A 14931-nucleotide genomic window follows, 5' to 3' on the forward strand; every position below is an offset into this window, starting at 1 on the left:
TGAGTGTTTTGCCCTGTGTTACTCACCAATCGGGATAAAACAGGTTTAATTATTGAAAAACAAATCAATTTGACTGTGATGTGCCTCAAATGTTGTTTTTTAATAAACACTTTTATTCCTGGAGAAAAGTTTACTCTTTCCATCCAAATGTTGAGAGAATTTTAAGTGCACTTTTGAAAAGCAACAAAAAAAAAAAATTCAAATGAGAAGTGGCTGTGTTTCCATTAGTTGGTTTTAAATTATTTAGTCTCGCTGTGCGTAGGATGATGTTATTGGAATTATTCGAGAGAAAGATGGAGAAGGATGTCAAAGACTACTTACTCGCCACTGGAAACATGAATTACTCTTCATCTGATCATCACTTTACTGACACGCCAACTTTTCCAAGCTAGTGTACTAAAGGTTTTTTGCAACATATAGAAATTATTTTGATATTTTGGGGGTTTCCATTCTTCATTTCCTGTTCACAGCTTCAAAGTCAGAAAATGGCAGAAAATGCGTCAAGCTCCTGTTCTTGGTATTTTCAGCTCCAAAGTCTTCAGGCAGACGAGTGCCTGGAAGCAGTAAACCAGAAAACCAAGAGTCTACCGTATCAACATAAAGATCCTAAAACCTCTCAAGAGCTGCACTGCTGACAGCAGAGGAGAAGCTCGTAGCCGCTCCTCGACATGGTTGGGACAGCCTTCATAGCCAACACGCCTCATTACAAGGCAGCAGTCAGAAAATGTCCCCGTGTCCCCAGAAACATCCCCACTCACTGACTAATGTGGAAGTTTACTCTTTTATTCACTCACCAAGAAACTCAAAATAACAAGAACATGATGATGTTCAATCATCTGCCTTGAAGAAACATAAGCAACAACAATTTAAACACGGATAATTCAGTTTTGTTACAATCCAAAATCCCCCAAATGAAGCTGGTGAGTAAAACGATATCATAACACATTCATATGATGGCAAAAACTACAAAAACTAAGACCCAGATTGTAAAAAAAAAGAAAAAGGACTTATCCTTTAAATAACTGAAATCACCATTGAAGATGTGACGTGTGGAAAAACACCATGATTGGTAATCCCTGACCAGATGACTCTACGAGGGAATAAATTCACCTAATACAAACTAACAAAAAGTGTCAAACATATCCACACCTGACTGTTTTTATAACCTCTCCTGTTGCAGGGATATTTGGTGAAAATCCTTTAAGTGCTTTTTTTTAATACCGTATAGAGACACGAAAACCAGCAATTTTGGCTTTTAAATCAGTGGATGTTTGCAGTGTGTGTGTGTGTGTGCTGGCCTGGCGGCCTGTCCAGGGTGTCTCCCCGCCTGCTGCCCAATGACTGCTGGGATAGGCTCCAGCATCCCCATGACCCTGAGAGCAGGATAAGTGTTGTGGATAACGGATGGATGGAAGTTTTAAAATATGCGATTGTATAAAACTAAAAAGTAGTGACACGAGTAGAAAACAACATAAAATAATAAAATTAGATAACACTTTTCAGAGGTCACGTTTTCTTTTTTTTTACCGTTCCACATATCGAGTTGTGCTCCAAGTTGAAGGCTAAGCTCATGTGGTTGCATGTCACGTACACAGATGGCAAACCCCAACTAGAATGGACAATCCCTTTCCCACAGCTGGATAAAGTTGATCACGGCAGTTCTAGGGTCACTATATTTTCAAAGTTAGATATATAGATATAAAAAAGGGTCAATTTACAGCCTTTCATTACGCACAACATGAAATCATCAAAGCAGTGCAGCAAAATCCCTTTTGTCCATCTTCCATACCTCAGCTCAGGTTACAAGATAAGTGACCAGGAATGCTCTTTATAGAAGAAGAGAAGCTCATGAAAATGTTTGGGGGAATAGTCAGAAGACATTTTAGCAAGTTGCATGGTCATAGCCAATCATAACATCTACATCTTCTATAGTTTAATGTTTACAATACATGTTTACATAATGTTTACAATACATGTAATGCATGTATTGTGGTTATAAAATATAATTCCTTTATGTGGACAAGCTAGAACTGAAAATAATCCTTTTGAAGGAACTGGAGGGGCATAACTCTCCTGGGGTTGAGAGGCTCGGACGTGGTGGGTGCCACGATGAGGAAACGGAGGTGTATGTGATCAGCAGCATCTTGTTTCCCTCGTGTTGTTAAGCTGTGATTCTGGGTTAATATGGTCCTGGGGTGTGAGTCGGCTCGGGTTCAGAGCAGATTGGGCAGACAGGATCTCCTCCACCAACCTCCTGAAACACAACAGATTCTGTGTGACTTATGTGGACTGAACCACAGTTTGAACAAAAGCCACAAGATTCCCGCATTTACAGGGGCGAGTGAACCAATCACAAGCACTGTATCAGTGACTTGTGGGCAGGCATTTGTCTGAGGCGGGATATTAATTTGCAAACCAGCAAAGGTAGCATATTGAAATAAGACCAATATAGAAATAAGAGTTTCTTTCACAGCCCCACAAAGGATAACATTGCTAGTCACCTATGTGGTACAGTTAAATTGAGAGTGCCAAAATAATTAATAAATAAATAAAACCACGCAGTGGACCCACCACCTGTGGGGATGAGCATTGGGGTAGGGTGCAATGCAGGGCCGGTGGTAGGCAAAGGTGGGGACCGGGGCGTGCCAACTTCCGGCATCGCAGACTGGTCCTCGGGATGTGGAATGTCATCCCGAGGGGGAAAAAAAAAGTCAAACACATTTTCTGTGGGTGTTGGACTTCGCCAAGGTTGCCCTTGTCTCAGATTCTGTTTGTGATATTCATGGACAGGATCTCAAGCCATAGCCAAGGTGAGGAGTGTGTCCATTTTGGGAACCTCAGAATTGCATCTCTGCTCTTCGCAGATGATGTGGTTTTGTCGGGTTCATTAGAACGCGACCTCCAGCGCACACTGGGGCAGTTTGCCGCTGAGTGTGAATTGGACGGGATGAGAGTCAGCACCTCCAAGTCTGAGATCACGGTTCTCTGCCGGAAAATAGTGGATTGCTCCCTCCGGGTTGAGGATGCGTTGTTAACTCAAGTGAAGGAGTTCAAGTATCTCGGGGTCTTGTTCACGAGTGAGGGTAGGATGGAGTGGGAGATTGACAGGTGGATTGGTGCAGCAACAGCAGTAATGCGGACGTTGCACCGGACCGTTGTGGTGAAGAGGGAGCTGAGCCGGAAGGTAAAGCTCTCAATTTACCAGTCAATCTTCGTTCCAACCCTCACCTATGATCATAAGCGTTGGGTAGTGACCGAAAGGGTGAGATCGCGCATACAAGCGGCTGAAATGAGTTTCCTCCCTAGCGTGTCTGGGCTCAGCCTTAGAGATAGGGTGAGGAGCTTGGACATCGAGGAGGGAGCTCGGAGTAGAGCTGCTGCTCCTTTGCATCGAAAGGAGCCAGTTGAGGTGGTTCGGGCATCTGATTAGGATGCCTCCTGGGCGCCTTCCTTTGGAGGTTTTCCAGGCAAATCCAACTGGGAGGAGACACCGGGGTAGACCCAGAACTCCCTGGAGGGACTACATGTCAGATCTGGCCTGGGAGCACCTTGGGATCCCCCAGGAGGAGCTGCAGGGCATTGCTGGGGAGAGGGACATCTGGAGTGCCCTACTTAGCTTGCTGCCACTGCGACCCGACCCCGGAGAAGCGGCTGAAGATGAGATGATGAGATGAGATAGATAAAAGTGCATTAGTTAGAAATGCTGCAGTCTATGATACCGTAAAAGGCAACCTACACAAACAGGAAACAAGACAGAAGGCATTGACATGTTGTGTGTGAAAAAAGGCTATCCGTAAATCTTTCGGATAGAAACTGTATCTGTGAACAAAGGATATGTTTGCAAGCGGCTTGAATTACTGGTGGCATTTACTTTTATAAAAATTTCGATGTGAAGTTTTGCTTCTTGGGATGGAAGGTAAGCCTTAGTGGAATTGAACGTTGACAACTGTGTCCACTGAAAGTGGTTTTGATCCGTTCTGTGAGCGATGCATGTGTCAGAGCCAATACAAAGCCAGTTTATTAAATGTGTTCACATCCATCAGCTGTGCGAGTAGACGTGTCATTGCTGCATCGCTAAATTTACACATCTAGTCTATTTTGGCTGGAGCTGCTTGTGTCTGTGAAGTGTGGGAATACACTATTTTTACTTTTTCATAAGACACAGAAAATGACTATATTTTCTGACCGCTATTACTACTACTTTTGGCTACTCCCGTTAGGGGTCGCCACAGCGGATCATCCATTTCCATCTCTTCCTGTCTTCTGTGTCTTCCTCTATCACACCAGCCACCTGCATGTCTTCCCTCACCACAACCATAAACCTCCTCTTTGGCCTTCCTCTTTTCCTCTTCCCTGGCAGCTCCATATTCAGCATCCTTCTCCCAATATACTCAGCATCTCTCCTCCACACATGTCCAAGCCATCTTAATCTTGCCTCCTTGTTTTGTCTCCAAACTGTCCAACTTGAGTGGTCCCTCTAATATAATCATTCCTAATCCTGTCCTTCTTCGTCACTCCCAGTGAAAATCTTAGCATCTTCAACTCTGCCACCTCCAGCTCTGCCTCGTCTTTTCGTCAGTGCCACTGTCTCCAAACCATACAACATAGCTGGTCTCACAACCATCTCGTAAACCTTCCCTTCAACTCTTGCTGGTACCCTTCTGTTGCAAATCACTCCTGACACTCTTCTCCACCCACTCCACCCTGTCTGCACTGTCTTCTTCACCTCTCTCCTGCACCCCCCGTTACTTTGGACAGTTGACCCCAAAACTCATATGCCTTTGTCACCTCCACTCCTTGCATCCTGACCATTCTACTGTCCTCCCTCTCATTCATGCATAGGTATTCCGTCTTGCTCCTACTGACTTTCATTTCTCTTCTCTCCAGTGCATACCTCCACCTCCCCAGGGTCTCCTCAACCTGCACCCTACGCTCATTACAGATCACAATGTCATCCGCGAACAACATCGTCTATGGAGACTCCTGCCTGATCTTGTCCGTTAACCTGTCCATCTCCATTGCAAACAAGAAAGGGCTCAGAGCCAATCCTTGATGTAATCCCACCTCCACCTTGAACCCATCTGTCATTCCAACCGCACACCTCAGCACTGTCACAGTGCCCTCATACATATCCTCCACCACTCCTACATATTTCTCTGCCACTATACTTCTCTGCAACTCCCGACTTCCTCATACAATACCACACCTCCTCTCTCGGCACCCTGTCATATGCTTTCTCTAAATCTACAAAGACACAATGTAATTCCTTCTGGCCTTCTCTATACTTCTCAATCAACATTCTCAAAGCAAACTATATTGTCTGACCTCATTTAACCAAAATAGCATTTTACTCAATTGAAAGTAATGAATGAATAAATGGTGATACCCACACACTGAACTCAATATGTGCAGGTCTATCTACCTATAGAGCACACAGACACGTGTCCCCATGGTAAACTATAGGAATGTATTCTGTCAGATTGTGGTGTGCTGATCTGGGCAAAAGTCCAGGGTCAGTTTTAATATTTTAACCCTGTCCATCCCTGTTTGCACTATTTTTAAAATTTAACAGAGACCAATGACTGTGGACTAACCTGTTTGGAAGTTTGTACGGTAAGCAAGTTCATATTAAAAATATAACACAAATACTCATAAATTAAATGAAAAACCTATAATAACTAAAGTCACTGTGACAAAATATTCACTGAAGCCTCTTATTGAGATTACAAATTATCTGGAGACAGTGATGGACCAGCACGACTCATTGACTAGAACGTAGTTGCTCACACAGCATGTAGGACAGGAATAACCTCGACATTGCTGCAGAGTAACCTCGCTGTGTAACCGCGGGTGGTGTACTTCTGTGACGCTTTCCTCCCACTCCAGTGAGGTTTGTGATGGAAACCGTACTTTAGGGTGTGGCGAGGGTTGCTAAGTGGTGACACAGCATGCCGGGGCACGTTTGTCTGCCACAACCTTCTGCCCTGTCAAAGGGCCCTTGAGCAAGGCAAGAAATTACTGTCAGTTCAGTTACTTTAAGTTGTTCTTTGTGAAAATTTAGGATACATGTCTGTTGTGTCAATAATGATGTCGAATCCCACATCTATTCTCCATTGTCATACTTCTCATTCAGCTTTGAAAACCCTCTTTTGGGTCTATTTTCTGTCATATGCCATGACTCCAGAACAAGAGCAGTATAACAGTAGGACCTCCTGTTGAGTTTGTGTTGATGACGGATCGTGACGAAACTATCCACTTCACAATATGAGAGCTACCTACAGTGTCATTGTCCACCTATTGAAGTGATCGCCAGTGACTGACACTTTGTGGGAGAGGGGTGTTTGTTTGAAAAGGAGATGGATATTGATGTTAAAAATGCACAGAGGTGTGATCATAGTGTCTAAAATTTAAATGCTGAGAACAGTCTGCTTATCTGTGTTCTTGTCATACAGCCTATTGATTTCTGTTTATGGCTTTTGTACGCTATTTCTTTTCTATGTTGGGCTTACTTAAATATCACTTACTCAAATATCCTGATTGTGCCAACTTCCTTTAATAACTATATAAAAACCGTAATTTCAAAGCTGAAATCTGTGACTTTTCTAGATTAATAAATCATTATTTTATCCAAACGTGGTGAGAATGTGCCAATATACGTAGTTGGCCAAGCAATCATTATTACAGTACAACAGTGTTCAAATCCAGTTGTATGTAGGAGGCTCAGACTACAACAAGGTATAGCGGCTATTCTAGAAGAATACTGATTTTCTTTCCAACCCATGCAGCACCACATCAGCATCACATTTCAAAGTTTTTCCCTGCTGGAGCTGTTTCCAATACATGTTTTTTCTGATGTACCGGTTGGTGTGACCTGACCAAAACATTTCGAGAGTGGTGTACAGAGGCTAGTAGAAAGTGTCTCCAGCCATAGTAAATATTCAGTTAGTGTGATGTAACCTGACTCCATGGTCCAGATGGATAAATTAATTATTAATTAACGGAAAAAAGTCACGGAGTTCAGCTTTAACCTTACAAGCCCTAGCAACAGCCCTGACTGCAAAGCTTAGCGTGTCAGAAATGAAGAAGTAACGGAGAACATAAGAATGAGTGGTGGGGCCAGTTACTGGAAGTAGGTATTGACTGACAGTGATCAGGAAAGCCACTAAATGAATGGGCGAATGAGTGAATATTTGAACATTTAACATGCTGTTAAAAATCACCTTTTCTCAACATTTAAAATTTATCACAGCCTTGTTGTTGTTGTTCTACTTTCTATCCTATTCTAACTGATATTAGAGGTAACCACCCTTGGTCATCTTATGTCTTACAAATTTTACCAAACTGACCCATGTTTCAACTAACCTTTTCCACTTTCCACTTGGACTTTATCTGTTGTCTTGAACACCCCTCACCACACCTCAATTTTTATCTATGTAAAATCGCCTCTTTAGAAACTTTGTTGCATCATTTGACCTTGAATTTTATAAAATCTATTCATCCTCATTGTGTGGCATCACCTCATAGCCTCTGTGATGTTCTTGTTGTCTCGAACGGAGGTCTCCATCCAAGCCGTGAAGCCGTTGGCCTTACTGAAGTGATCTATGCTGTCAGCTGACACCACCCTTCCAGAGAGATCACACTGGAGGAGAGACAGAAAGAGAGAGACAGAGAGAGAGAGAGAGATAGAGAGAGAGAGAGAGAGAGAGAGAGAGAGAGAGGCAGGAGAGAAAAGGGAAAGGAGGAGGGAGGCAAAGACAGAGAAAATGAGAGAGAGAAACAGAGAAGAGGCTTGAATTATATTTGTTTGTCCCAGCTGTTGTTGGAGGGCTGGGGTTTTGACCTTTGTCCTCCTTGGTGTTCATGTTGGTAACCTAGTAGCTGACGCTTCAGTTGTACACTCTCTAGATAAGAATAAGGGAATAAAAAGGAGAGCTAGGGTAGGTGAGACAGGAAAAGCACTAGGAACCCAGGCTTACATTTGCATTAAGGATTGCACCTTTAAAAAACTAATTATTTCTGTGTGACACAGTTAACATGACTCACAAGACATCATCGAAGCTAAAAATAAATGACACGTGTTGCTTCCCTCGCATTTATTGACTTTTCAGGCACATGAAAATGTTTCACTTCAAAATGATTAGAAAAATCGCCTAAGAAAACTTAACTTATCGCCATTCCTCTGTGGATTATGTAGGCTAGTTAGCTCAGTATGATTGTTGTATTACACTGTATTATTATAGTTCATCTCATCATCAGCCGCTTCTCTGGGGTCGGGTCGCGGTGGCAGCAAGTTAAGTAGGGCACTCCAGATGTCCCTCTCCCCAGCAACGCACCCCAACTCCTCCTGGGGGATCCCAAGATGTTCCCAGGCCAGATTGGACATGTAGTCCCTCCAGCGAGCCCTGTGTCTACCCTGGGGTCTCCTCCCAGTTGGACGTGTCTGGAAAACCTCCAAAGGAAGGTGCCTAGGAGGCATCCTAATCAGATGCCCGAACCACCTCAACTGACTCCTTTTGATGTGAAGGAGCAGCGGCTCTACTGCAAGCTCCCTCCGGATGTCCAAGCTTCTCACCCTATCTCTAAGGCTGAGCCCAGACACCCTATGGAGGAAACTCATTTCAGCCGCTTGTATCCGTGATCTCACCCTTTCGGGCACTACTGTAACAATAACATATGGCTCATGACCATAGGTTATTGTTATAGTTTTACAATTATAATATCATTATTGAATGAAGGCATGCTGAGACATGATATAAATCCAAAGGCATTTTGGGAATTTGGAAGTAAAAAAGAAATTATATTTCTTGTGAAACCTTAATTGTAGTTAAACATTTCATAGGTCAGAAAAATATTGCCCGGTAAGAGATTTAAAATGAACGTTTCTGCTCCAGAACAATTAAAGATGGTTCTGTCTTTGTGTTAGTTCCTAGTAAAAGATTGTTTGTTTCCGGTTTTCGTTTTCATTCCTCGAGGCCCTGTGAGAAAGAGAGAGAGGGCTGTGAAGATGAGAGGAACGCTCAGACAGAAGGTAGATGGAGGAGAAAGATACATGGAAACATAGATGGAGTGAAAGGATGCTTTTTTCCCCCCCTTCCCCAAACTGCCATTTCCTGTCTTACATGAAAGCAGGAGTAGTTAGAAAAGAGAAAGCAGCAGAAGGCAGCTGGGACAAGCTTTGAGACAAATATCATGCCCATCTTCCTTTTTATTCCCCCCAAAGCACTGTCTTACTAAAGTTTAGAAAAGTTAAACTCTCAGAGGCGCACATGATGTCAACCTTTGAACCAGTTTTGAGCCGGCCAGTGGCAACGGGTTTCATATGCTTTGCAGGCAGCTCACAATTTATGATGAAAAAGAGAATGACTCGGTAGGAAAACCGTGGTGGTTGTTAACCACTTCCCATAAAACGAAAATAAATAAATCATGAAGCATCCATATGGGAGCACATTCGTGGCGTTGTGAGCATGAAACTGTTTTAAGAGTTGTACCCAAGTATTTTCTTGCTGAAAGCGAAAGCCACTGTAGCTGGTCATCATGGAAAGAAACCTTACATCAACTCGAGACATGGCAGAGATGAGGAACTTTTGTAAGACAATAAACCACTCCCCCCCAAAAAAAACCCTCAATGTGACCACAGCAAGAAAAGAAAGACAGCAGGAAGAAAGTAAGAGGAAAAGAAAGACAGTAGGAAAGCTGAGACCGAGTCAAATGGAAGCTCTTTCGGCAATTACTATCAAGTTAAATAGCACATGAACACTACCTTATTAGCCAGTAGGATACAGGGGATGGTGGCTCCATTGGGCAACATGGCTTTAATGTCCAGATCTTGTTTCCAGAGGCGACAGTTGAGAAAGCTGGTGGCATTGGTGACGTCAAACATGATCACGCAGCCTGACGCTCCTTTATAGTATATCCTGGTCATGGATATAAAACGCTCCTGGCCTAACACAAGAACATACACAACAAATCAGTTGATTCAGTGCCCCGTCCCCCAGCTCTGACTGTCAATCTATCTACGGTACCCATCTATCTATCTATCTATCTATCTATCTATCTATCTATCTATCTATCTATCTATCTATCTATCTATCTATCTATCTATCTATCTATCTATCTATCTATCTATCTATCTATCTATCTATCTATCTATCTATCCATCCATCCATCCATCCATCCATCCCCATGCAAAACATCATAACACAACAGAAAATGCGGACCTCGTAGGTGGTAGTGATGGGAGAGCATACTCAGGCACATAGTAAAGTTGACTTTGTACGATGTTGGTTGACATTTACCATTTAATGACTTAAATATGGATCCTGTCAGTAAGGGTGTTTACATGGTGTCAACAAGAGGTTAAATACCTAAAGGAATTGAATGACTCAAGTAAAAAGTACAGCCGTTTGATTAATTGTTGTAATCATTAACTTCATTGTAAGGTATGCAAACATACCCTGCACATTCTCACACACACAAAATTGACAAATCTGTCCAATCATCTCACTATGTCTTTGTACCTGCAATGTCCCAGAGCTGCAGTCTGACTTTCTCTGTGTCTGACCAGGGCAGCACCTTCATGGAAAAGTCCACTGCAGGGACAGGGAGGAGAGGGGGGGAGGGAGAGAGAGAGAGAGAGAGAGAGAGAGAGAGAGAGAGAGAGAGAGAGAGAGAGAGAGAGAGAGAGAGAGAGAGAATTGATAAAGCACTGACTGTATATGTAGGTATGGGTATCCTTCTCATACCACTGTTTCTACCAAACATCAGAGAAAAACTTCTGACCAGTCTTACTGTACCTCCCACTGTCATCTTGTATGTCGTGGTAAAATTTCCATTGACATAGCGATGCACAAAGGAAGATTTCCCAACACTCCCGTCCCCAACGATCAGTATTTTCAGCAGGTGCTCCGTCATAGCTTTCCATCAAACAACAACAGAAGATAAATCCATTTCAGAAGGACAACATGAATGAGAGGAGTGGCAATGAGAGGTGAAGGTTCAATCCACAATCAGAAGAACATTGCTTTACAGTATCTGGGAGCAAAACACACAATGATGCATGTGTTAATTTCTCTACATTATGTTTGTATACATTATCTTGATACAACAAATTTAATAAAACCTTTTTTTTGGACCACCTGACTGACAAACATCTTTACATAAAGACATCAAACTTGCACTCAATGTCACTTACCTCAGGTTAGCCCCCTCCTCCTGACCATATGTGTAAACTCTTGATTTAAGAAAAACAGCCTCCAGAGCATGTGCCTTAACTAACCAACTTTGAAATAAGCATTTTGGATGTCCATAAACCTCTACAGGTTGCGTTAAAAATAAAAGCACCTTTCACAGTGTGTACTCCCAGCATACTACAGCAGTCTACCGTTTCACTTTCAGGAAGTGGTCACGTGCCTGTTCTGCATATGTGCACTGCAGCATTGTGCAACAGAAATGCAACCAAGAAGGAAGCTCTCACCTGTATTTCATTAAAACTTTTCAAAACCAGATGAGTTTACTGAGTTTAGCCAACATCCTCCCTCAGCTTTCAGCTCTGGTTTTTCAACATAATCCACTCTGCTGGACGACTTCTTGAAGATGCTGAGAGCAGCGACATATCTTATAAAAAGGCAAAAGAACACAGAGCCACTTCTTCAGGCAACTTACCCAGGGAAACAGTGCCAAACCCAGGCATTAATGTTTTATTCAAATAAGAGGAACTTGTTGTCAGGGAAGGTTTTAGATTTCTCAATCTGTGGCAAACTTTATTGCCTATTGCTCTGGAAGTGGTTCAGTGCATCTCCACGTATTAACAAATGGAGTTTGCATGATCGCCCTGTGTTTACGTGGGTTTCTTCCCACAGTCTAAAGAAAAGCATGTAAGTTGAACAGATATTTTATAAATGCTGTGTGAATGACAAGCCGTACTGCTCCCCATATCTCAGCTAAATGGGAAGAAGAAAATCCAAGCCATCAACACATACGTCATACTAGTCATCAGGTACCCAGCTGGCATAAGTAAGGTGGCCGACAAGAGGAGCTGGAGGCCATGGATATCAAGACCCGGAAACTCCTTACAATGCACAGAGGATTCCACCCAAAGTCCAGCGCCCAGACTGTACACCAGCCGGAAAGAGGGAGGTTGGGACCTAATGAGTGTCAAGGTCACGATCCTTGAACAAAGCATCCACCAGCATATCAGTAAATTGCCACCCAAAGATTAACTTCTACAAGAATGTTTCAGACAACTTGAAGAGCTAGGGGATGCAGGTAGAATGGAAACGGAGGTGGCGCCATGACAGGACAAGCCCCTCCATGGGATGTACCATTGAGGGACTGCAGAAGTGGCTGACATTGGGAAATCCTACCAATGGCTGGAAAAGGCAGGACTGGAGGGCAGAGGGTTGATTTCATATACTACTCAGTTACAGCTTGGGGGAGTGGGTAATGAAATTACAGGACATACCCCACTACACTAGATTTAACACCCTAGTCCTTGCTGGTAATGATAAAGTCTTTTATTGTTGACAGGTGATTCTGAACGTATTCAAAGGTTTTTGCAATGGAGAGTCACATATTCCAGGACATATTTCAGTAGGCACAGAATTGTAACACGTCACCAGCAGGGCTTAATTAGTAACAAGTAGCCTATAAATGGGGTCATTTTGTAACCACAAGTTACAGCAGTTTTAACTAAACATGTAGCCTAGCCTATAATTTAACGTCCATCTTACCGCTTCAGTCTATTCCTCTTGTTGCTGGCCACTTGAGGATGCTGATGTCCAAACAGTATGTCGATTTTTTTGCCCCACTGCCGCCGTGGGCTATGCGTCGCAAAGACCCGAGAGGGACGTTTAGTAGGACGTCTTCGCAACTGATGTATGGACACACGTAGGGCAACAAATAAAGTTACAGAGGGCGAGGGCATACCAAATTTAGCTAGCTATATAGTTAGTTTTACTCAAGACAAGTTTTAGGATATGATTAATCCCTGGAACATAATCGTCACAAGTTCGCTGGCCCCCCACCTTTCTCATTGCGCCACCTACCCGCACGGCACAGGTGCCCCGAAGGTCTGGACGGTTTCGTGCTTGTTTATATTCGGAAGCCTGTGCCGCTAATGCCTGCTTCCCTTTTCCTCTTAACTTCTCGGGCCCCTCTTTACTTCTGGAAAATTTATTGTCCATGGCTTTCGTTGGCCATCTCACTGCTGCGCGCTACGTTTGCATACAGAATGTTGACGAGCATTAACTAACTTGGCTGTGATTGGCCAGTGGACCCAGTTCCGGAACACGCACGCAGCACGCTCTCATGCCCGCTGGGATTTGTCCTGGAATTCCCGATGGCCAGTACGCCACTGCACCAAAGCATTACTGAGTGTTTCATCTCGAATGGAGCTTTGGGATTTGGTGTGGTTAAACACCAGCGGAATTACAAGTATCTCCATAGGTGTCAGTAAATTCAACAAGAACGGCAAGCGTCAGGATTGTACATTAAAAGCAACGAATTCAAACGCAACATGTGGCTCGTGAGTTTGCTGGGATTCTTTGAGACCAGTTAAAATCTATGATAGAAAAAACGCTATGCTTTGGACCCTTTCAACCAGAAGGCGAAACTACTATATATGCAGGTAATGCAGCTGCATTGAGGCCCCCAACAGTTTAGGGCCCTCACGCACAGACCCCTCTTTATCTCGTCACTGTAAAATTCTAAAATTAATGTTGTATCTTCCTTAGAGTATTGAGCAACTTATACTGCTAGGTTACAACATAAATCAGTCGGGAGAGGGATTCGAACTTTGCCGTCATGACAGCCGGTGGTTTTATTATACAACAACTGTCACATGACACTCCAAGGCACCCGTAATATCAATACCCTGGTCCGCCTATAGGTGGCAGCAACGGACCAGGTATAATCACAATATATAACAATTAAATCCCAAAACAGCAATGTAATGTTTAAATTCCTTTATGAACTTACTTAGCATGGCAATCGCAACTAGCTATCCCACATGTTCAGCCCCCCCCCGCTCTTTTACCGCTTAAAACAAAATGAACCAAGAGCGCCCCTCAGTGGATAAAATAAAACAATTAAATTACAACACAAGAAGCATCCCATGCATCACAAGCCATAAACATTACAGCCACTGTCATTATCAAAGCTCTCGAGCACTGTGTCTTTTGGTATATGGTCTGTCAAAAATGTGCAAAACCCGCGCGTAGTTATGGACATGCATACTACTGCGTAACAAAATCCACACAGAAGAGTTAGCTAGGTGGCAAAACGTCAAGACTTCGCATCGACAAGCCCAGAGAGTGCGACTATGATGCAAGTAGAATTTATTTATTATTTATTTGACTAATAACCTACACACGTGTGTTTTGTGTTTATAGGGCCTATGCGCAGACATGAATAATGTTGTCGATATGCAGGTGCACCGTCACGATTATGTTTTCATCTGCCACGGTGCTCTGACACCAGATTTTAAGTAGGTTATGTAATGGTGAGGATGCAAGGAGTAGAGGTGATGAAGGCGTATGAGTTTAAATACTTGGGGTCAACCGTCCAAAGTAATGGGGAGTGCAGAAGAGAGGTGAAGAAGAGAGTGCAGACAGGGTGGAGTGGGTGAAGAAGAGCGCGAGACCAGCTATGTTAAATGGATTGGAGACAGTGGCATTGACAAAAAGACAGGAGGCGGAGCTGGAGGGGGCAGAGTTGAAGATGCTAAGATTTTCATCGGGAGTGACGAAGAAGGACAGGATTAGGAACGAGTATATTAGAGGGACAGCTCAGGTTGGACGGTTTGGAGACAAAGCAAGAGAGGCAAGATTAAGATGGCTTGGACATGTGTGGAGGAGAGATGCTGAGTATATTGGGAGAAGGATGCTGAATATGGAGCTGCCAGGGAAGAGGAAAAGAGGAAGGCCAAAGAGGAGG

At 43.3% G+C, this 14931-nt stretch overlaps 1 protein-coding gene across 1 annotated transcript; it reads right to left on the reverse strand.

Moving 5' to 3' along the window:
- Window positions 1–775: 775 nt before the first annotated feature.
- Window positions 776–10932, reverse strand: LOC130107794 (ras-related protein Rab-7L1-like). Its single transcript, XM_056274550.1, has 5 exons — window positions 10794–10932; window positions 10518–10589; window positions 9761–9942; window positions 7518–7639; window positions 776–2254 (listed from the first exon to the last, which is right to left on the reverse strand). Exons 1-5 carry the CDS (start codon window positions 10909–10911, stop codon window positions 2134–2136), a joined length of 615 nt encoding a protein of 204 aa, XP_056130525.1. The 5' UTR covers window positions 10912–10932; the 3' UTR covers window positions 776–2133.
- Window positions 10933–14931: the final 3999 nt, after the last annotated feature.

Source organism: Lampris incognitus, chromosome 2 (assembly GCF_029633865.1).
Source record: "Lampris incognitus isolate fLamInc1 chromosome 2, fLamInc1.hap2, whole genome shotgun sequence".
Lineage (NCBI taxonomy): Eukaryota > Metazoa > Chordata > Actinopteri > Lampriformes > Lampridae > Lampris > Lampris incognitus.

Bases quoted from the DNA above. Each gene is read 5' to 3' on its own strand.
- LOC130107794 (XM_056274550.1), bottom strand. From the start codon at position 10,911: ATGACGGAGCACCTGCTGAAAATACTGATCGTTGGGGACGGGAGTGTT. The intron at 7,640-9,760 runs GTAGTGTTCATG...TCTCTCCTCCAG, and splicing joins GTATCCTACTGGCTAATAAG to TGTGATCTCTCTGGAAGGGT. The intron at 2,255-7,517 runs GTGATGCCACAC...GTTGTGTTTCAG, and splicing joins AACATCACAGAGGCTATGAG to GAGGTTGGTGGAGGAGATCC.